This window comes from Phycodurus eques, chromosome 1, assembly GCF_024500275.1.
Source record: "Phycodurus eques isolate BA_2022a chromosome 1, UOR_Pequ_1.1, whole genome shotgun sequence".
Classification (NCBI taxonomy): domain Eukaryota; kingdom Metazoa; phylum Chordata; class Actinopteri; order Syngnathiformes; family Syngnathidae; genus Phycodurus; species Phycodurus eques.
In genome coordinates this window covers 27353421-27375996 of record NC_084525.1, presented here as the reverse complement: position 1 = coordinate 27375996, position 22576 = coordinate 27353421, and the positions used below count along the sequence as shown (strand labels likewise).

Sequence of the window (22576 nt, the reverse complement as noted above, 5' to 3'; positions counted from 1 at the left end):
CCACAAGAAAAGGCAAACGTGGTATGTCAAAACTCCTGGTCAGAGGCGGAAGGCAGAGGGAAGTCACGGGATAATGTTGTTGCGTCTTGCAGGTACAGTATGACAGTCGCACAAACTGACAATGATTGAATCATTAACAAAGCCTAGCTGTCTGTGTCTGACAGACTGTGATTGGCTGACAGACTGCGATGGCTGACTGTGGCTGATAGACTCTGATTGGCTGACAGATTGGCTGTCATGGCAGACTGTGACAAATCTAGACAAACAACAATTCACACTCACATTTACACCTATGAACAATTTAGAGCAAGAGTCACCATTACCAACTTTTTGGAACTGGGAACTACTTTTTGGGTGCTGATTAATGCAAAGGGCTACATGTCTGATATACGCTTCTGAAGTAACAGATCAGAATCCGAATCAGCTTTATTGGCCTAGTATGTTACAAGACACACAAGGAATTTGTACTTGGAACCAATCTAGTATGACAACAAACAGGCGCTATGACAAAATATACATTTAAGACATAAAAAACACAAGTATGGAAAGTCATTAAGCAATGGAAGTGTACCACTTGTGTGGTGATGCTGATATAATGGCAATTGTGCAAATGATGCAGAGTCCTCGAGCAATTTAGAGCAGTTTGACTTTCCAATCTGCTCAAATTACCTCTAATTACATGTTATTAATAATTAATGATATTCATATTTGTTCTCATGTTAATTATTTCACACAATAATTATCAGCAATGATTTAACAAGGGAGGAAACATAATAGCTGTATCAATATGCAACACTTTATTTCTATAAATCTCTGCAAGTGTTTACATTTTCAAATGCTCACTTCTACAACATTTCGAGGAAATCACAATGTCCAATCACTGGTGTGCTATTTTTATTTTTTTTAATTTTTTTTTAGAACAGAACAGGCTTGCGGGCTACTCAGGTGGTCCTTTATTCTGCCTGTGGGCACCATGTTGGTGAACCCTGATTTAAAGTATTCTATTAACCTAACATGCATGTTTTTGGAAGGTGCGAGGTAGCCAGAATACCTGAAGAAAACTCACGCAAGCACAAGAAGAACATGCAAAGAAAGGCCAGATCCGAGAGTCAGAACCGTGAGGCAGACGCCCTAACCACTGCATTGTGCCTGTCCTGTACAATACTGTATTTAATATTTGCCACGTCTAGTACAGTCGAATTTAAAATTGATGTAAGAAACCTCAAAATGTATTGCATTACCTATGCAGCAATAATGTTTTGCTCTCAAGATAAATTTAGCAACAACAACATATCTAGAAGTGTTCCTACTCATTTGAAACTAAAGTAAATGAAGAATAAGCCCGGTTGCTGAGTTTGTCCTCCAATGATGCTTGTCTGTGGTGTATTTTGTGCACTGGCCCTTTAAGAGCGCCACGGCGCCTCTCAACTCGCGGCAGACATTTTCAATGCAAGCTTTTTTTCTTGCATAAATTATGTTCATGACGTAGTGGCAAAAAGGGCACATTTCTGCCGATTCTCACCGAGTTTGTGCCTCACATGGGAGCTTGTGAGGCGCCTGGAGGCGTTTTTTGGGGAGTGGGGGGGGGGGATGAGCCCAAGTGTTGGCATCGCGGCGAGGCGAGACGAGAGGCCAAGATCCCCCAAAACATTGCAGCTCTCCTTTTTATCAATGCAAATGGCTTTTGTGTGTGCAGCCACTGCGCCTGTCTGGGAGCTGACATGCATTTTTAATTAGCTGCGACTGAACCAAACTGTGACAAGGACCATATAGGAGCGGTAAGTTGGCCGTTAAAAAAAAAAAAAAGAAAAAAAAAATACTTGTAAAAAAAAAAAAAAAACACGACTCCTGTCGCCTCATTCGCGGGCAGCAGTCAAACTGCTACAGGAAATGAGTTTGGGTTAATATGCAATGCTCTCAATTAGCATAATTTATATATTTATGATAAGGAGACTCCGATTCGTAATGGCGAATATGGTAGTCTATGATGATGTCCTAAAGTGACCGACGAGACTTTTATTGGTCCGGATGGGGGGGTGTTGCATGGGGGCGAGACCATTAACACCCGCTAAAGTTTTGGCACATCCGCATGTCTTTAACTGCACTCCAGTGGCGAGAAATGAACCATCCCGATTTGTTTATTATTATTATTTTTTTTTGCTGTCAATTTTTGCATTCGCCTCATGCCCGCCATCAGTGGAAGTCCTCCAGCCCCCACCTCCTCTGCAGACAAGTGCAACACAGTGGGCCCTGTTTATAGGCCCCTCTAAATAGTCTGCCCCATAAATAGCCACGAATACGAAACGTTCCATGTGTTTCCATGAAAATGAATTTATTAAAACGGACCGAGTTGACTGTTTATTTGCAACCCAGGAGGATAGAAGTGGTGCAGCCAAACCATGAAGTCCCAGGACCTACCTGACACAGATGCCCCGCTTGCTGTCAACGAGCAGGTAACTCACTTTCCAAAGAATGCCTTCTACCTCTGCTCACAACTACGTCCATTAAAAAGCCACCAGGCTCATTTTAGATGTGCACTTACTTTGTCATAAACGTAAACCAAATCTTAACATCTTAAGCCTTTTTTAATTTTTTTTTTTTTTTTTTTTTTTAATTCAATCCGCATGTGTTCTTACTTCTCCTATAGTGTGTGGTGGACTTGAGATGACCACACACACAATGACAGTCATGAGTCTTCCACTTCAAGACACATGTAAATTGTCAGTACCAAGACTGACTTGTGACAGACAACATGGTGCAGAATTGCATCCAGACTTCTCAAAAATATGAATAATAAGAAATTGTAGTAGAACAAAACATGGAAGAAGAAGAAACTAGATTTACTGTTAGCATATCTGGTAACGACACTGCAAACGTCTTTCCTCATTTTTATTGTGGCGAATGATTTGTGAGATGCATTATGCAAACACTCAGTACAAGCAGTTACTCTTCTATTTGTGTTCAGCAACAGCGCAAGCTTCATGTCACTTCCTAATTTGCTATTATTCCATTTCACATCACAGTCAAGGAGTCTGTGGCTTCGCGCAGTCAAGGAGTCCGTGACTTCCCGCATAAGGATTTGTGATTGTAAAGACTGAAAAAGTTTAACCACTATGATTGCTGGCCCCGACTGTTTTCCAAGCTGATACGGGAGGAAAAATCGTTCTTAACGCACCTCACACCACAAGATAATTCCATCCATCCATCTACTGTACCGCTTATTCTCACAAGGGTCGCGGGTGCGAAGGAGCCTATCACAGCTGACTTGGGGCGAGAGGTGGTGTCCACCCTGAATTAGTCGGAATAGTTTTTTCTAATATGTTATTAGAAAAAAACATATTTACAAATATAACATTTAATATATGTATATAAAATAATATATTAGCATGTTTACTTACACTAATGCATTGGTTTTAGCGTAGTTAAAGGTCCCATGCCATCAAAAAAAAAAAAAGTTCTTTTATACATAACATAAATTACAATGATTCTGTGATATAATTTAAGGTTGACATCTATGCAGTTAGTTAATTGAATGCAGATTGTAATAAATGGCATAAGACTTGCAAAACAGGCGGACTTGAAATCGCTGACATGGTCGTGACAATCAATAATCGAACTACCTGTCCACTTTGTGGTTGGTACCCACTAGGGCTGCACGATATTTTGTTTGAGCATCGGCATCATGATGTACATGTGCGCAGTGGTCACATCACAGGGTCTGCTGCGATGTTGGTGTTCTGTAATATACAGTGAATCAACTGTAATATTAAAAATTACCAGCAGAGGGACCTGTTTAGCCATGCTAATAGAAAGAATGTGCATGCTGCAGTTCCTATTTCGCGCTTCAGAATGAAACTTATGTAGGGAGGCACGCGGCAGCTGCTTGAGTATGCAAGGTGTGTTCAGGTACACTGTGTAAATTGGAGTAAATGTGTTCTTTTGTATTACAGTATAGAATTGTAAAAATTGATTTCTAGGAAAATTATTTGTATCAGAATGTGATCACACTGTGATGATATGGAATTTATTTTGTTTTGTAATGTAAGAGTAGCTCAAGGATTTTGTTAATACAGTCAGCCAAAGCAGCAAGGAATGCAAAGTTATCAATGCCCTTTCGACATTGTTCCTGCCATACCATGTTGTGTGTTTGCACATTAAGAACAGAAGTCCTGTTTTTTGTTTTCATTTCTCATTTTGAAAAAACACAAACACGTTTTTCCTCATGTTTTTGAGATGGTAGGGTAAAAGCTGCAGCTGGCTACTGGTGTGGACTGAATGGGTGGCCACAATGAGGAAATTAAATGCCAGTATTTTGAGGATAATAGCCCGTCAGCAACATATTTGTAAAAAAAAGAACTATGAACTAGTTTGTTTTTGGAACGGTGAACTCAGTCCATTCATTTTGAATTATGAACTATGAATTGAACGAAGGCGGCACGGTGGCCGACTGGCTCAATCCCCGGCCCTGCCTGTGTGGAGTTTGCATGTTCTCCCCGTGCCTGCGTGGGTTTTCTCCGGGCACTCCGGTTTCCTCCCACATCCCAAAAGCATGCATTAATTGGAGACGCTAAATTGCCCGTAGGTGTGACTGTGAGTGCGAATGGTTGTTTGTTTGTATGTGCCCTGCGATTGGCTGGCAACCAGTTCAGGGTGTACCCCGCCTCCTGCCCGATGACAGCTGGGATAGGCTCCAGCACGCCCGCGACCCTAGTGATGAGAAGCGGCTCAGAAAATGGATTGGATTGGATTGGATTGAATTGAATTGAATTGAACGAACTCATTTTTGGAACTATGAACCAAACTTTGAACTAGTTCTTGTAGAAAATGAACTTTCCAAACACTGATCCTGTATTATTCTACATGACAATATGTATCGCAGGTTTAAAAAAAAAAAAAAAGAAAAAAAAAAATTCCAGTATCGTGCAGCCCTCGTACCCACCCGCTCATCTCAGCTGAACAGCAACTCAGCATTGCCAGGTTTTAAGCGAGCGAGTCTCAGCCATGCAAATACAGTCTATAAGTATACATATGTTGTGTTTTACAACACTGCTTAACTATATTTCAAACTTTTAATGTACAGTAACTGTGGTGGGTGAAATAGCAAAGCTTGCTTTCATCGTTGCCAGCGATGATCGTTGTGGCAGGTTCCATTCAAATGAATGGGAGCGGATGACAAGCATAACATCCAAATATCTTTTCATTTTCACCCACGTCCTCTTTCAGATCACGTTCCCTATTATGCAGCTTTTCCATTACAAATTCAAAAACGGCTTGGCCCAGCTCTGCCCCAGCCTCGCTTGGCCTGGCCTGGGCTACATTGCATTTCCATTACAACAGGCACCAATCAAAAGTGGGAGAGATTGGAGTGGGATCAAGAAGAAGGTGATGCGCTCGTTCCTTGTCGCGCCTTCATGTCTCTCGCTGTATTTCATCTTCGGCCAATATGGATAAAAATGCCCGCGCCTCCTCAGTCGACCACATAACAAAAACTGCTTTAACCCTGCTGCACACTGCGCGACGTGGACGAACCCGACTGGACCGAACCATCGTGTATTGATGCCGACGCACCCCCGCACATGAGCGATTCATAAGTGGATGCCTCGCCGACCTGTATAGGCATTTGATGCAGTGTATTCAGTATCTTGTACAACCCCAATTCCAATGAAGTTAAACACAAAAACAGAATACAATGATTTGCAAATCATGTTCAACCTATATTTAATTGAATACACGACAAAGACAAGGTATTTAATGTTCAAACTGATAAACCTTATTGTTTTTAGCAAATAATCATTAACTTAGCATTTTATGGCTGCAACACGTTCCAAAAAAGCTGGGACAGGTGGCAAAAAAGACTGAGAAACATGAGAATGCTCATCAAACACCTGTTTGGAATATCCCACAGGTGAACAGACTAATTGGGAACAGGTGGGTGCCACGGTTCTTTTCCTCTTTGGCCCGGAGGACACGACGTCCACAATTTCTAAAAACAATTTGAAATGTGGACTCGTCGGACCACAGAACACTCTTCCACTTTGCATCAGTCCATCTTAGATGAGCTCGAGCCCAGAGAAGCCGGCGGCATTTCTGGCTGTTGTTGATAAATGGCTTTTGCTTTGCATAGTAGAGTTTTAAGTTGCACTTACGGATGTAGCGCCGAACTGTATTTACTGACATTGGTTTTCTGAAGTGTTTTTATTTATGTTTAACACAACGTCCCAACTTCATTGGAATTGGGCTTGTACTTATCACATTCCTTAAACCATAAAAAGATTATAGTTAAGGAAAAAACAGTTTGCTAAAGAGAGAGGGTGGATTTTTGAAAGGAGACTCACTGGCTCCATTCATTTGAACGTACGCGGTGTGTACGTACGTTCCCATACATTCTGCTCACAAGCTTTGCTTTTTCATCCACAGGTCCATTATAGAATATGAATATAGTAACGTATTGATGTGAAACACAATATTTGATGCTTTATATACTATTTAGTGTATATATGGCTTGAGACGGTGTGGCTCACTAAATACGGAAATGTGTTTTCCCCGTGAGCGAAAGCCTATCTGCGGCAACGTTAATTCAAATTTTGAATCGTGGCAAAACCAGTTGCAGATTGATCGGCCAGTCACCAAATCACGCACACTGCATGACTGTTCAGTCAGGTTCAGCGGGGTCGTACGATGTGCGGCAGCCTTTAGACGCCATGATTGTGAAACTGACAAGTCACTACGTTTAAAGAAATGCCTACATCTCTCGACCAATCAGTTGCCAGTGACGTCACAGCCCTCCTCGGCCTGCGTTTTAGAACCAGGTCGGAGGAGGTTCTGAAAAACAGTGCCATTGTCACCGCTCGGCCCGGAAAAAGTGTAATGGGGAAGCGACCACACTGGGTGGAGCGATGGTGGTTGGAGGTAAAACCGGTACAATGAAAAAGAGGCATTTGTTGGCCAACAATCCAACGCGTTGTGTATTGTGCTTCACAATGACAGTAAGACATAGAAGGACACAACATTGTTATGAATGCCTGCCTGCTTCAAGCTTCTAGACATTAGTGGATACCGTGATATGGACCATTGAGAGCCAAGCTGTTTTATGTATTCAAATTGGGGAAGATAAGCAATCCAATCAGAGCAAGGCTTAGATGTCGCATATTAATGACAAATCCGGGTGTTTCAAATTCCAGGCTTAAAACACTAACTCGAATAGCTTGAAAACATCATTCTGGGCATTTCCAACCCAAATTATTTTGCAAACCCGATGAAAGGACATCAAAGATTGTGGGGAAAAAATGGCATGTGACTTTTAAATTAAACATGAAGAATCTCAAACTGGCCATGGCATCCTTAGAAGAAAAGGTTTGGACACCCCCGCTTTAAAATTAAGTGACACCTATGGATCTTTTGCCAAACTTTGAAAAAATAACACATTGGTCGACTTGTCCTACTTTGTGTGCTTTATGTTTGATTAATTCCACCCTGCAGCACTTTCATATTGCATGGTCTAAAAACGGTTGCTGTGTGTGGATGGTAAGCATTGCTCTTTACTAGTGTCCCAAGGGATGTTTGAAAGAAAGCATTGCTTGCGCTGCTTGTAGGCTGATGCTTACCATTGCTTATGTTGCGTTACTCATGCTCTCCTCATTTGTCTTTTAACATGCTAGGCTTCTTTGTCCTCCTTTAGCTGTTCACAGTCTGAGCTCAGAAGTCTTTTTTCAGCCATTTAAAACCTGCCCTTTGAAATTTCCTGCCAGAGGCAACCAGGTATGCATCCTTCTCTCTCTCTCTCTCTCTCTCTCTCTCGCTGCACCTCATCCTCTAGTCACATCACTTCTCAAACTTTCATACAGCATGTGCATGTTAATCAAATCAAATTAGTGAGTTAGTCTGTCTGGAACCTTTCAGATACATATTGTATTAAATTAAGTTGCACAAAGCCTGGCTGAATACTGTTGTTCGAAAGTGAGTTACAGCAACATGTAAACAAACAAATCCAATAAATATACCAGTTTCTCCTGATGAGTTTTACCAGTGTGCAAACCAAGGAAGGGCATAGTAATCAATTAATGAATCGGTTGTTCAGAATTCAAATATGGATATAACAATAACTTTATTGACGAAGCAGTTTTCAACTTAATGGTCATCATCATGTGTCCTCTCTGACACTACTGGCACCCTGTATCCCCAAAAAAGCCAAAGACACTTCTTGAGAGGTGGTTCGAACTTCAGACTTTGGAGGTGTATTTCCTCTCCAAGTTTGTTAAAACTCCAAGTTGTAGGGCAGCTGAGACATTTGTCTTGAAAGTTCCACCGTTTGCCATTATCCATTTATCTTCAACTGGAATCCTTTCAGGTTAGGACTTGCAAGCTTCAATTGTGATATTTCCTACGTTCCAGCTTCTCTTGAATGCAAGAGACATAATGGCCATGTGGTGGGAAACTGTGGTTAAGTTTTGTAGTTTGTCTATCACATAATTACAAATGATCCATAGAACAGAATAAAATGTGAATCAATCCTCAGTTACACATTATACCGTACCGTCATCTCCAGGTCATCGTGATGTCTCGCCATGAGACGATACGAGTGCTAGAGGTTGAGGTTGATGCAACTCTGTCTTCATCGATACCTGAAGGGAAGAAGAGTGAGGGAAAAACAGAGGAGGGAGGGGCTCAACCTGAGAGTAGTCGCCCACGGGACAACCATGCTGGGGGAGTCTGTAAGATGCAAGCTAAGCTACACGTTTGATTTTCAATTTGCGCTTGAATAAAATGCGCCAGTCCCGCCACCTCACCCTTTGTGCTCCTGCAGTCGCTGGCAAACAGCAAGCGACATCCGGAGAGGTGCCAGCCCCCACCGTCCAAACCCTCACTCCGACTGTGCCCATCAGTGTATCCTTGCCGCAGCCTCCTGCGGCCACTGTGCCCGTCACAGTACAAGGTTGTCCGCAGGTATGACTTTATGCATTCACTATCAAACATCACCATTCTCAAAATCAACTGTTACATTTGATTTTCCATGTCAAGATCACTTGGTATTTGATGAAAACATTAGATTGATCAAACTCCACATTATTAAGAATCAATCGATCGATATCATGCAATCAATAACATTATCTTAATGATGCTTTTTTTGTTTTGTTTTTTTGTCCAGTTCGGCTGTTAGGTCAGGCAGAAAGGAGGATCTGTATCCCTTTTATGCCGGAACAGTTTTACTGTGTCACAGTGGAGGTTTTTTAAGTTGCTCCTGTGGTTTCTCCTTGATAATAGTAACATTACATTAATCAAATGTCACAATTTCAACAAAATACTAACAATGATTTGATTACCAACATCATTGATTTCACAGAACCTAATTTATGCAAACATTAACTTAGTCAACTTTCACACTATCTACAAAGTACTATAAGACAGTTAAAGCTATAATCCATAAATTTTGTCGCCCTTTCGGCTGGAATTCAGTATTCAACAGAACCCCGCCCCTGTCACACGGGTTCTGCGTCCAATTGGGTGCGTTTACACTCAAATGAGGCAGTGAAGTGCTCTCGCAGCTTGGCTAAGCGGCATTGCTTTGTATGGAGGGCATAAAACTACATTTTAAGCACAACAGCTCATTATTTTATGCCACAACGTTATTGAGGCACTTTTAATTTTGTGATATCATGAATGTTGTGACATCCCTACAGACGACAATAATTTTTTTTCAGACAGTTGCCCAATCGGGAATGCTGTATGTTTTGTTAGCTTGCCCATGACTGTTTTTGACTTGTACTGGGCAATCAGGAATTGGTAAACTTTGAGCCCAGATACAGTATCCACAAATTGATGTGATTATAAAATCCATCAAATTCTACATGATCATCAAGATTTGCTTAAGGAGTGTACTGACATTGTTTGAGTTAATGGGCTGTTTTACTACACAGGTTCTGTCCCAAGAAAGTCTGGCCGCTCTGATGACGGGCATGTTGGCCCAGACAGGCTCTGTAGCCCAGCCCTTGCTCATCCCCATCAGTATGGCGGGGCCCATTGGTGGCCAGGGGGGTCTGGCTGTTCTCACCCTGCCTACTACCAATGTAGCTACTCTGTCTGGATTCTCCGCCTCCGCCTCGCAGCCCACAAACCTCCTTAAGATGCCCTTCGCTGGCCTTCAAGGTAAAGATGGTGATGATGATGCTCGGCAATGATAACAGTGCCAAACAGAGTCTTGATTGGTGCATGCGGGCAGTAATGCCAAAACTAAAAAAATATGCGTAACGAGTGAAGGCATGCGCTATTTTTCCCGGGAAGGTAATTAGACTACAGTTACTGCTTCAATCCAACAATAGTTACTTTTGCATCATTAATGTCTCTCACCAAACAGTAATTTGTAGCTGGTGATTTGAACAAAGAGCAGTCCAGGTGTGCAGAAGCATTTGACGGAGACCACCCTTTTTTCCAACAAATAGAAGAAAGCGATTGGGAAATTGTTGTTTATTACACAATGCACAGTGATAGTGCAGTACCATAAAAGTGCAAAGAAATGCACAGTTTCACTGTTGCCACACTATTTTTGTTATTTCCTTTAGTGAAAAGTGTATTTGATTGTTTTTGTTAAGTTTTTATTTACACATTAGGAATACAGTTTTACTGGCATGTTAAATGCGCAATGTATTGTGAGTGAATTATTCATACCGAAGTGTCCATCCAGCCATCCATTTTCTACCGCTTATCCGAGGTCGGGTCGCGGGGGCAGTAGCTTCAGCACGGACGGCCAGACTTCCCTCTCCCCAGCCACTTCATCCAGCTCTTCCGGGGTATCCCGAGGCGTTCCCAGGCAAGCCGAAAGACGTAGTCTGTCCAGCGTGTCCTGGGTCGTCCCCGGGGTCTCCTCCAGTTGGGATGTGCCCGCAACACCTCACCAGGGAGGCGTCCGGGAGGCATCCGAATCAGATGCCCCAGCCACCTCATCTGGCTCATCTCGATGTGGAGGAGCAGCAGTGCCCCATCAACACTGTGTATAGTGGGGATGGGGCGCTGCTGACCTCGACTTGGGACGTTGTGAGTCAGTGGGGCGAATACTTCGAAGACCTCCTCAATTCCACCGACACCCCTTACCATGAGGAAGCAGAGTCTGGGATCTCTGAGGCGGGCTCTCCTAACAGGAGATCGACAGGCGGATCAATGGAGCGTCTGCAATGATGCGGACTTTATATCGGTCCGTTGTGGTAAAGAAGGAGCTAAGGGCGAAAGGTGAAGCTCTCAATTTACCGGTCGATCTACGTTCCTACCCTCACCTATGGTCACGAGCTGTGGGTCGTGACCGAAAGAACAGGATCAAGATGACATTATTCTGTAACTTGTGTGGCGTACATTACCAAGTAATGGGTATGGTTATGCTAATGCTTTTTTTTGTACTGTGGATAAGTGATAACACTGCCACTTGGCAGCTGCTGAAAGTAATTAAGAAGTTACTTTTTCTAACTTAGTTACTCTTGAAATCAAGTCATCAGAAAAGTAACTAAGTTACTTTTTAGCTCAAGTAATCAGTAAAGTAACTAAGTTACTTTTTCAAGGTAACTGGCAACACTCCATGTGGGTCAAAATCAGATTTTTATTATCATTATTATTATTGTCCATTCATCCATTTTCTAAACTGCTTATTCTCATTCAGGTTGCGGTTGTGCTGGAGCTCATCCTAGCTGACTTCTGGCAAGAGGCGGGGTACACCGCTGGTTGCCATCCAATCGCATTAGACAAACAACCATTCACACTTAAAGTCACAATTTCACACGTAAGAACAAATTAGTCTTCAGTTCACCTCAGTTGCATGCTTTTGTAAGAGAGAACCCAAATACACACAGAAAACCCAAGCAAGCACGGGAGAACACGGGAACTCCACACTGAAGCCCGGAAACGAACCCACGACCTCTGAATGGCCATTATTATTATTGTTATTATTATTGTATTTATTTTGTGTTCTTTTTCTTCTTCTTCTTTCTACTAATATTATTACTATTATCCATTAAACTATGACTTTGATATCATGAGCTGTGAAGTTCAACTGAGGAATTCGGGAAATATTCAGTGAACATTTTCCATTGGAATGAATAGGGATACATGTTTTCATTCGTAAACATGGACATGTTCTGAGACCAAATTGCCATATTTCTTCAGGAGGTTATGAAACTGGATATCTTCACTGTCCAAACGCAACCATGTGTTACGTTTCCGTGTTTTTATTCATGAGCAAGTATTTCACAAGAACAAATTTCAAATCACTATTGGAAAACTTAAGCACATGCAATAGATAACAAGGTAAAACAACGATTCCATGAATCTCGCAATGTCATCAAAGCAAATGCAATATTCAACATTGAAATCAGCATTTGACCCACATGCATCTATCAGACTCTGTTCAGTGGAAATGTATTATTGTCAATCATCTGCTCAAAACATTATGCTCATTATCCAAGGTTGTCAACGCTTGATTAAAAGTAAGGTTGATTTGGTTTTGTCTTGATTGTCTTTGCTTTTTCCTTTATTTTCATTTTGGTGGCATATAATTAATTGTTGGTAAAAGCAAGTGGATCAAAGTACTGTATGAGAGCGAGAGAGAGACAGAACACTTACAGGCCATAGATATAGAACAATCAAATAAGAAACAATGACCATGGCAGTAACTGATTGGCCTTCTTGAGCCATGTGCCGGCCAATGCGCTGCGCAAATTAGTTCAGAACCTTGAAATGCACATCATACCGTCATAAAACTGAACAGTAATCTTATGTTCAAATACTTAAATTCAGCTTTGTCTCACAGAATCACATTCAAAAATTGTGCTCTTGGTCATTTGTCCCCTCAGGTGCAATGGTTCTGAATTCAATTCAGCCTCAGCTACAAACCAGCACACAGGCTGTGTTCCAGCCTCCAGCAGGTTCCATACAGCCGGTGCACACACCATTGCAACAGCCTTGCAGAGGCTTGATGTCTCAGTCGACCCCAGCCGCTGTCATCTCTGCTGCGCAAGAGGAAGTGGCTCAAGCCACTCCAGCAGCAACTGTGGCCGCTCAGTCCAACATATCAGTGGCTGCGCTGCAGACAGCAGGACTCTCCATCAATCCCGCACTTGTAAGGAAGTCGAGACTGAGATTTACCTCCAACTTTACGCATCCCTTTACTTTCCAGCTTTTCATTAAAAACATCTTTTTTTCCTCCTCAGATCAATGCTGCATCACTGGGAGCGCAGACCCAGTTTCTCAGTTCCCTCACGTCCAGTCCCATCATCACGAACGCCATGTCCAACATGGCCGCCATCACCAGCCAGATCCTTACAACCACACAGGGACAGGTTGGTCTGAGGAATGATCTTAAAGCCAAAGGGAATACAACCGATTTTTGAAAAGGAGGCATTTGCATTTTTTCACCACCTTTTAAAAACATTCCCAGGTGTTTTAATAATAGACCTCTGACACTCTGTTAAAAAAGGAAAAGAAAAAACACACAAAATAGAAAGAATCACAGCACACTTGATATCCACTTCTCACACTTGGCATTAAATTCTCTGTTTTGGCGGGGGGTGGTCCAGATTCCATTGTGTTTTCACCCGTGGATATAGCATTTATTCACCAAGCTACCAAATTAGATTAAACATTTAATGTAGTGGTGTGGTGCATGACATTCCAAATACAAATATCCCCAACCCCAATTGTGACAACTTAGCAAATGAAGTACAGTATAATGCTGGTAACACTGTTAGCTAATGCTAATGTGGGCTAACTTTGCAACTCCGGTTACCTTTTAGCTTTATTTTTTTAATTTTTGTATTTATTTTTTTAAACCTGTCCTGTTCAGCTGCATGGCCATGCGGAATGGGCGATCGATTTGCCTCTTGTGCCGGAACAGTTTTGTTGTGCAACAGGGGAGTTTGAAATACGCCCTCTGCTTATTTTTTGATTATTCTGATTTTAGGGCGCAGACAGAGGGACAGAACGGACAAGGGGAATAGGGGTGTGAACCACAGCAGAACAATAATTAAACAGTCTCGATATTTGGGGGTGAAGACACCCGGTGTGGACATGCAACAACTAACCAATAAAAAAACATGAGCGAGAACAGAAAAGGGGAGGACAGGACAAGATGTGGCAAATGAGCAAGGCAGTGCTACCAATGAGTGGTGCGGTGGGATAATTTGTATCGTGTCTAAACACCAGTAACCTGTGCGTTGATATCTTAATATAACCTGTGTTGTTATTATTAGTGGTCCCAGCACAAGCAATTCAAGCCTATAGCGTGTCTATGGGACTTATTAGTGAATGAACAACATATCACAATGCATGTTAGACAACTGGTGTATGGAGTTGCTGTGTTGGCACATTCAGGAAGGGTGGGCCCGACCCCCTCCACCTACAAGGGATTGCCAAGCCAGCGAGCCCATCCCGCGGGCGTCCCAGCCAGGGAGACGCCACCCAGGACCCAGGGCGATCCTCTAGCCCAACTGAAGCGCCCCAAACAGTTCCAAAGGGAGGGGCACGGGTACTGGACCACCGACCCCCACAACCAATCGCGCCCATCGTGAGCAATGACGGGCGTGGGTGCCAGGAGAGAGGGGAGAGGAAGACAGGGACCCAAGGTGGGGAGGGGGGGACCCCGATTTCTCCGCGGCCCGACAACCGAAGAAGGGGGGCAGGCCCCAGGAGTCAAGCCAAGAGAAATGTGAATACCGACCACCCACCCTATTACTATGGTTACCAGGTCCCCGACTGGCAACCATTATCCATGTACCGTGATCGTGTGTGGTGGGGTGTCATGCATTAAAATTAGGGAGACGGGGGTGAGGCGAGACGGTCAAGGGGGAATGATGACCCGCAACCGTCACCCCCACCCAAGCCAACCGCTCCCCTAAGGATGTGCGAATGTATGTGGTGCATTAAAAATCTGCGAGGGAAAGGCATGGTGGGCCAGAGAGCAGGCCAGAGTGCCGGAACACTTGCCCGAGTGTCGTCCTCAGCCCAACACTGCCCTCCCCCCACTAAAGGGTGTATGATGCATTAAAACTGGAAGACAAGGCAGAGAAGGGGGGTGACGAGACCGGAGACCAGCACAGCTGTGCCAGGACCCGGCCCGGTGTCCACCCCTTCATGCCTTGCGCCAGCCCCCAGGGGACCCTGAATGAGATGTGAATATGCCCAATGTGCAAAATATGTACAGTGTGAGTAATAAAAGTGTGCAGAGTGTGTGATGTAAGAGGCTAGACTCCTACGGGCCCGGCAAGACCCACTCAGGATGAGGCTCCCAGAGAGGGTCCAGCAGGCCACCCAGGGACCGAGAGCAGCCCCGGGATCGGCACCCCCCAGGAGGGCAACACGGATACAACCAGACCCGAGAGGAGGTGGGGGAAACAGGCCCAGCATCCTCAGAGACGCACACCTCAGATCAAAAGGCATACAAGCAAATCAGTCGCCTTTCAGCGAAATCTGCTGTTTTGAACTCCAAAAAGTTTTTCCCTGGGGGGTTCGCCGTCGCTGATGTCATAGGCTTTTTTGTGCTCCTTGAACGCTGGCAGCTAGATCCATTCCACACATCCACAGATACACACACAGATGTAAGTGTGAATATTACTCTGTGGTTCTTGACTGTTAAATCCAGCATTGCTTTTTTGATTTTTGTTTTGTTTTGTTTTTTTGTTTTTGTTTTCTTTCTTGACAACTTCTACCTCCGTTTTTATTGCTTTCATGGCTTAATGAGGCGGCACGATGGACGACTAGTTAGAGCGTCTGCCTCACAGTTCTGTGTGGAGTTTGCATGTTCTCCCGTGCCTGCGTGGATTTTCTCCGGGCACTCCGGTTTCTTCCCACATCCCAAAAACATGCATTAATTGGAGACTCTAAATTGCCCGTATGTGTGAATGTGAGTGCGAATGGTTGTTTGTTTGTATGTGCCCTGCGATTGGCTGGCAACCAGTTCAGGGTGTACCCCGCCTCCTGCCCGATGACAGCTGGGATAGGCTCCAGCATGCCCGCTGCCCTAGTGAGGACAAGCGGCTCAGAAAATGGAAGAATGGATGGATGGATGGATTATATATATATATATATATATATATATATATATATATATATATAATAATCAGCCCCACAAAAAGAGGAAAAAAAGTGGATGAGAAGGAAATGAAGTCTCAGGGTTGCTAATCTGATCTCGCAGCGTTGTCGCCAAGTTTTCGTCAGGGAAATCTCGCTCTCTCTCGCGGTGTGAGAACATGTCTCGCCTTCACCTTTTGGCTTTGACTGATAGTGTTTCTGTGTAGTCCGTCGCTGTACTCTGGTTATCTCTTGACAATAGCAGATCTAAGAGCTGTCTAATCATGAGCGGAGAATGTTGATGCAGGTGGAAGTTATTATGTGAATTATTGTAGAAGTTCAGAATGGGGCGGCACAGTGCCCGACTGGTTAGAGCGTCAGCTCCAGTTCAGCTCAGAAGTTCAGAATGGCTCGCTCAGACAAATTTCTAGAAATTGGCAGACAAGATTGACTTGGTTGTTTCATTTCACACTTGATGGGTGGGCAGTCATTCCTGAGACCCAACTAACTTAATACAAGAAGTTTAAAAGTCAAGTTTCACATGTTCTCTTAAAGTGAAAGATTACATATGATGTATGGTTCCCAAATATGAGATAAAATGGTTTCAAGTGCCGTGCTAATTAAAGAAAATACCAATGCATGGTATTAGATTAGGCATGCAGCAACTGGCGGCCTGCAGGGTCCATGCAGGTAATGTTATTTTAAAGATGTTATTTTTGCTAATTTATAAATTTTAAAAAAAGGTTTAGTTTTAACAGAGCAATCTAATCAGAGCAATGAGCAGTAAGTTTATTTGAAGTGTATGATGTGCTATTGACATAGATTTCTTTGCATGATGCAACATTATGTACTGCGACAAAGAATGCAACTATTAATTGAAGCTTTTTTTAACACCTCAAAGGCAAATGACCTGACTTATAAACATCGACAATTCGTACTGTGGGACAGGGGACAGACAGTGGTACTGTTTGCTTATGTTCTGCCTATTAGACACTTTTCTTACACTGTTCCCAGGTGATAGGTACTCTTCCTTTGTTGGTAAACCCAGCTTCTTTGGCTGGGGGGGCTGCCACTCCAACCCTCCCCCTCCAGGGTCTGCAGGTTCAGACAGTCACCCCACAGTTGCTCCTTAACACCCAGGGCCAAATCTTTGCCACGGTCGGGAATGGAGCTGCCTCGGTCGCAGCATCTGCTGCTGTTCTGCCCAAAGCTGCTGTCCCACCCACACCTTGCAAACCAAGCCCCCAGGTACACGTGCTGCTGTGTCATATTTACTTTGCATCTTTTGGTTTGAAAATGGTAATGATTTGTTTAGTTTGTACACGATCATGCACAGGCGCCGGCAACAGCTGCCACCCAGTTGCCAGTTGTCATCGCCCCACAGCCGTCAGTCCTCAAGAGCACCACCTCGCCATCCTCATCGCTCCCTATCACCTGTGGCGATATGGCAAAAGTGGGCCAGCTTGTCAGTAGTATGTACATCCGCTTCTCTTACGCAAACAGTTTTATGTACCCTCCAGTTTTATGTACTTTATGAATCTCCTCCCGGCAGAGCCCCATCAGGCCGCCAGCAGTGAGGAGGGCATCAATCTGGAAGAAATACGAGAGTTTGCCAAGAATTTCAAAATCCGGCGGCTTTCGTTGGGACTGACGCAGACTCAAGTGGGACAGGCTCTGACTGCCACAGAGGGCCCAGCCTACAGCCAGTCTGCCATTTGCAGGTGAATTACACCTGTTTTTGTCATCTTTTTTTTTTGCAAACAGGGATAGGGCATTTAACACATTTCCAGTGAGAGGAAAAATTTACAATGAAATGCTCCCAAGGAACCAAAGATTTTCACCAACCTGGTAATCCTTTACTTTACAACAGTCTAGGTTGTACGTTTGGATGTAATTGCAACAACAGTAAGCTTTGTTCTGCCCTGCTGAGTTCATGTTTTGATTTCTACGGAGCATAAATGTGTCATGTGATTGTTCATCCAGTTATTAATGATCACAGATATCTTGTATTTATGATGTAAACATACAGGTCATGGTGTCTGGTCATAGGTGCCAATTGTAGGATATGTTAACGTTACCAACAAACACTATGACAGCCATATCAAGGACTATGTGACCTAATGGATAAGGCGTCTGACTTCGGATTAGAAAATTGAAGGTTTGAGTCCCTTTGTAGTTGTGTTCCTTTAATTTCCCTAAAATAAATCTAGTGTATATGGACTATTCATGCTATATTTCAAAATCCATCGGGTCTTGTCGGGGTAGATGCAAACCTGACTCCTTTCACTTTATACCAGTCAGTGTTGTACGTTTGGATATAGTTACAATATTTATAATGAATTTCATCACAGGTCAGTTCAAACCAGAAATACAGAAAGCCTTGTTCTTTCCTGTTTAATTCATGTTTTGATTCTTACGCAATTTAAATGTGTAATTTAATCAATATGATTGAATGAAAAGTTTTTCTGCCGCAGGTTTGAAAAGCTGGATATTACCCCGAAGAGTGCCCAGAAGTTGAAGCCGGTGCTGGAGAAGTGGCTTGCCGAAGCCGAGCACTGGAACCAGAAGGGCCAACAGAACCTGATGGAGTTTGTCGGCGGCGAGCCGTCAAAAAAACGCAAGCGGCGCACCAGTTTCACGCCTCAAGCAATCGAGGTCCTCAACTCCTACTTTGAGAAGAACTCCCTGCCGACAGGCCAGGAGATCACAGAAATCGCAAAGGAGCTGAACTATGACCGGGAGGTGGTGCGGGTTTGGTTTTGCAACCGGCGACAAACGCTGAAAAACACGAGCAAAATTAACATTTTCCAGGTCCAGTAGAAAATGGAATTTTGCAGACTTTGCTGTAAATACGAGAACATGAAGGAAGTTACACACTCTAAGATTCAATGCAAGTACAGTACTAAAATGAGTCCTTTAGTTCTAAGACTGAGTGTATGTGTGCATGGTTCCTCCTCCAAATAATAACATACACACAGGTAAGTCATACAAATTTGTTAAGTGGCATTGTTGTTCATATTTGAGTACAGTGGAACCTCTAACGTGGAACACACAATGGTCTTTTCTGGCAAAAAGGCCTCCAGAAGTTGTACAAAATGTCAAACTTTGAATGCAAGATGTTATCACAGGACCTCAGTTCAGCATGTATTAAAGCATTAACTGCGTACAGTATTTTTCTTTTTCATTTGCGTTTTGGGGTTATTTGGCAAAAAGACTTAAGTGTCATTGCTTGGTATCAAAGACAGGGCTGTTGTTTTACGGTTGAACACTTATTTTTACACTTTACAGTTAAGATTGTAAACAGTTCCTTTAAAAAATGTTGATGCAGTGAATAATGGTATTTTTACAGTGGCAGTTTGACCCTCGGAAAAATTGGTTCAAATTGGAGGGACTTTAGAGGTTCCACTGTAACATGTTGATTGCCATAATGAACACTTCCATTAGCTGCTCATCTACTGAGCCACAACTCAATCCTGCAACAGGTCAGGGACAATCTTTTGTTTGATATTTCTTGATAATCATAAAAGTTGAAGGTAGTTAACTGTATTGGATCTTTATACTTTCATACTAGCCGTTGTTGATGATTTATAACGTAATTGTTGGCTATTCCATATATGGCCACTAATGCAAGCATAGTGTTTTAATTCAATAAGTAATGATTTAATCGCAACCTATTGCTGTTTTCCTGCCTCCTGTCTTTTTTCGGTGATAACAAACATTACTCTTCATCGCAAGTCAGATGAATTATTTATTTATTTATTTATTTTATACAAATGAACTTTATTAGAATATTAACAATTTAACTTTGAAAACCACCCTACACCAATAACATATTTTAGATACATTTAATGAATCTAGTATAAATAAAATTGATGGAATTGCATATGTTATGAGTTATGTGTGTAATGACTTGAGTGAGTGTGTTGCATGTGCTGTATGTTTTTTCTACTAACTGGCAGTTGTTATTTTTAATCTTTGTGTTATTTGTCAAGGCGCCACCGGCGCCATCAGCCTGCAGGGCACCGGTGGAAATTCAGCTACTGTGGGTCGAAGAAGAAGAGGTGGAAAACAGGTTCTTCGGCAGAAAGAGAAGAGGAAAGCACAGAGCCTAGAACTGAATGTGGGGACTTTGAATGTTGGGACTATGACAGGAAAATCTCGGGAGTTGGTTGACATGATGATTAGGAGAAAGGTTGATATATCGTGTTTCCAGGAGACCAGGTGGAAAGGCAGTAAGGCTAGAAGTTTAGGGGCAGGGTTTAAATGATTTTACCATGATGTAGATGGGAAGAGAAATGGAGTCGGGGTTATTTTAAAAGAAGAGTTGGCTAAGAATGTCTTGGAGGTGAAAAGAGTATCAGATCGAGTGATGAGGCTGAAACTTGAAATTGCGGGTGTTACGTATAATGTGATTAGTGGCTATGCCCCACAGGTAGGATGTGACCTAGAGGCGAAAGAGAAATTCTGAAAGGAGCTAGACGAAGTAGTTCTGAGCATCCCAGACAGAGAGAGGGTCGTGATTGGTGCAGATTGTAATAAACATGTTGGTGAAGCAAATAGGGATGATGAAGAAGTGATGGGTAAGTACTGCATCCAGGAAAGGAACTTGGAGGGACAGATGGTGGTAGACTTTGCAAAAAGGATGCAAATGGCTCGAATGAACACTTTTTTTCCAGAAGAGGCACGAACATAGGGTGACCTGCAAGAGCGGAGGTAGAGCACGCAGGTGGATTACATCTTGTGCAGACAATGTAATCTGAAGGAGGTTACCGACTGTAAGGTTGTGGTCGTGGAGAGTGTGGATCGACAGCATAGGATGGTGGTGTGTAAGATGACTGGTGGTGGGGAGGAAGATTAGGAAGACAAAGGCAGAGCAGAGAACCATGTAGTGGAAGCTGAGACAGGACGAGTGTTGTGCAGCTTTTCGGGAAGAGGTGAGAGAGCTTCCAGAAGACTGGACCACTACAGCCAAGGTGATCAGAGAGACAGGCAGGAGAGTACTTGGTGTATATTCTGGCAGGAAAGGAGAGAAGGAGACTTCGTGGTGGAACCGCACAGTACCGGAATTCATACAAGGAAAAAGGTTAGCTAAGAAGTGGGACACTGAGAGGACCGAGGAGAGGCGAAAGGAATACATTGAGATGCGACACAGGGCAAAGGTAGAGTTGGCAAAGGCCAAACAAGAGGCATATGATGACATCTATGCCAGGTTGGACACTAAAGAAGGAGAAAATGATCTATACAGGCTGGCCAGACAGAGGGATAGAGATGGGAAGGATGTGCAGCAGGTTAGGGTGATTAAGGATAGAGATGGAAATATGTTGACTGGTGCCAGTAGTGTGCTAGATAGATGGAAAGAATAGTTGATGAATGAGGAAAATGAGAGAGGAGGGAGAGTAGAAGAAATTGTGTCTTTGCAGATCTAGAGAAAGCCTATGACAGAGTACCTAGAGAGGAACTGTGGTACTGCATGCGGAGGTCTGGAGTGGCAGAGAAGTATGCTAGAATAATACAGGACATGTACGAGGGCAGCAGAACAGCGGTGAGGTGTGCTGTAGGTGTGACGGACGAATTTAAGGTGGAGGTGGGACTGCATCAGGGATCAGGCCCTGAGCCCCTTCCTTTTTGCAATGGTGATGGATAGGCTGACAGATGAGGTTAGACTGGAATCTCCATGGACCATGATGTTTGCAGATGACATTGTGATCTGCAGGGAGCAGGTGGAGGAACAGTTAGAAAGATGGAGGCATGCACTGGAAAGCAGAGGAATAAAGATTCGTCAAAGGGTGGAGGAACGTGTGGAGGAAGGTGTCAGGTGTGTTATGTGACAGAAGAGTCTCTGGTTGGATGAAGGGCAAAGTTTATAAAACAGTGGTGACGCCAGCCATGATGTATGGATTAGAGACAGTGGCACTGAAGAGACAACAGGAAGCAGAGCTGGAGATGAAGAGACAACAGGAAGCAGAGCAAATGAAGATGTTGACCAGGTTGGATAAAATTAGAAATGAGCTCATCAGAGGGACAGCCAAGATTCGATGTTTTGGAGACAAAGTTAGAGAGAGAAGACTTCGATGGTTTGGACACGCCCAGAGGAGAAATAGTGAGTATATTGGTAGAAGGATGACGAGGATGGAGCTGCCAGGCAAGAGAGCTAGAGGAAGACCAAAGAGAAGGTTGATGGATGTCATGATGGAAGACATGACGGCAGTTGGTGTTCGAGAGGAGGATGCAGGAGATAGGCTTACATGGAAAAGGATGACGCGTAGTGGCAACCCCTAAAGGGACAAGCCGAAAGGAAAAGAAGAAGTGTTATTTGTCAAGGATTCTTTGCACTTTATTGACACCTGAAGAGGTAAAAGATGTTATGAATGATTTTGTACTGTCCAAGTTACAACCATGCTGGTGGGCCATATGAATTACAATTTTTTTTGTTTTACTCTGCGGCACAGTGGAAGACTGGTTAGAGCGTCTGCCTCACAGTTCTGAGGACCGGGGTTCAATCCCCGGCCCCGGCTGTGTGGAGTTTGCATGTTCT

The 22576-nt window shown here is 43.4% G+C and overlaps 1 protein-coding gene across 4 annotated transcripts; it reads left to right on the top strand.

The window, feature by feature from the left end:
• The first annotated feature begins 1446 nt into the window (after positions 1 to 1446).
• pou6f1 (POU class 6 homeobox 1) lies at positions 1447 to 22351 on the top strand. Of its 4 annotated transcripts, none has more exons than XM_061685585.1 (11): positions 1447 to 1778; positions 2374 to 2453; positions 8546 to 8711; positions 8804 to 8943; positions 9915 to 10143; positions 12831 to 13096; positions 13188 to 13316; positions 17056 to 17289; positions 17378 to 17513; positions 17594 to 17762; positions 18516 to 22351. In XM_061685585.1, exons 2-11 carry the CDS (start codon positions 2400 to 2402, stop codon positions 18859 to 18861), a joined length of 1869 nt encoding a protein of 622 aa, XP_061541569.1. In that variant the 5' UTR covers positions 1447 to 1778; positions 2374 to 2399; the 3' UTR covers positions 18862 to 22351. The 4 variants fall into 4 exon arrangements, with proteins under 4 accessions (XP_061541569.1, XP_061541563.1, XP_061541587.1 ...); XM_061685579.1 differs by having other exon boundaries at positions 17357 to 17513; XM_061685595.1 differs by lacking the exon at positions 1447 to 1778 and adding an exon at positions 7679 to 7758 and having other exon boundaries at positions 2388 to 2453; positions 17357 to 17513.
• Positions 22352 to 22576: the final 225 nt, after the last annotated feature.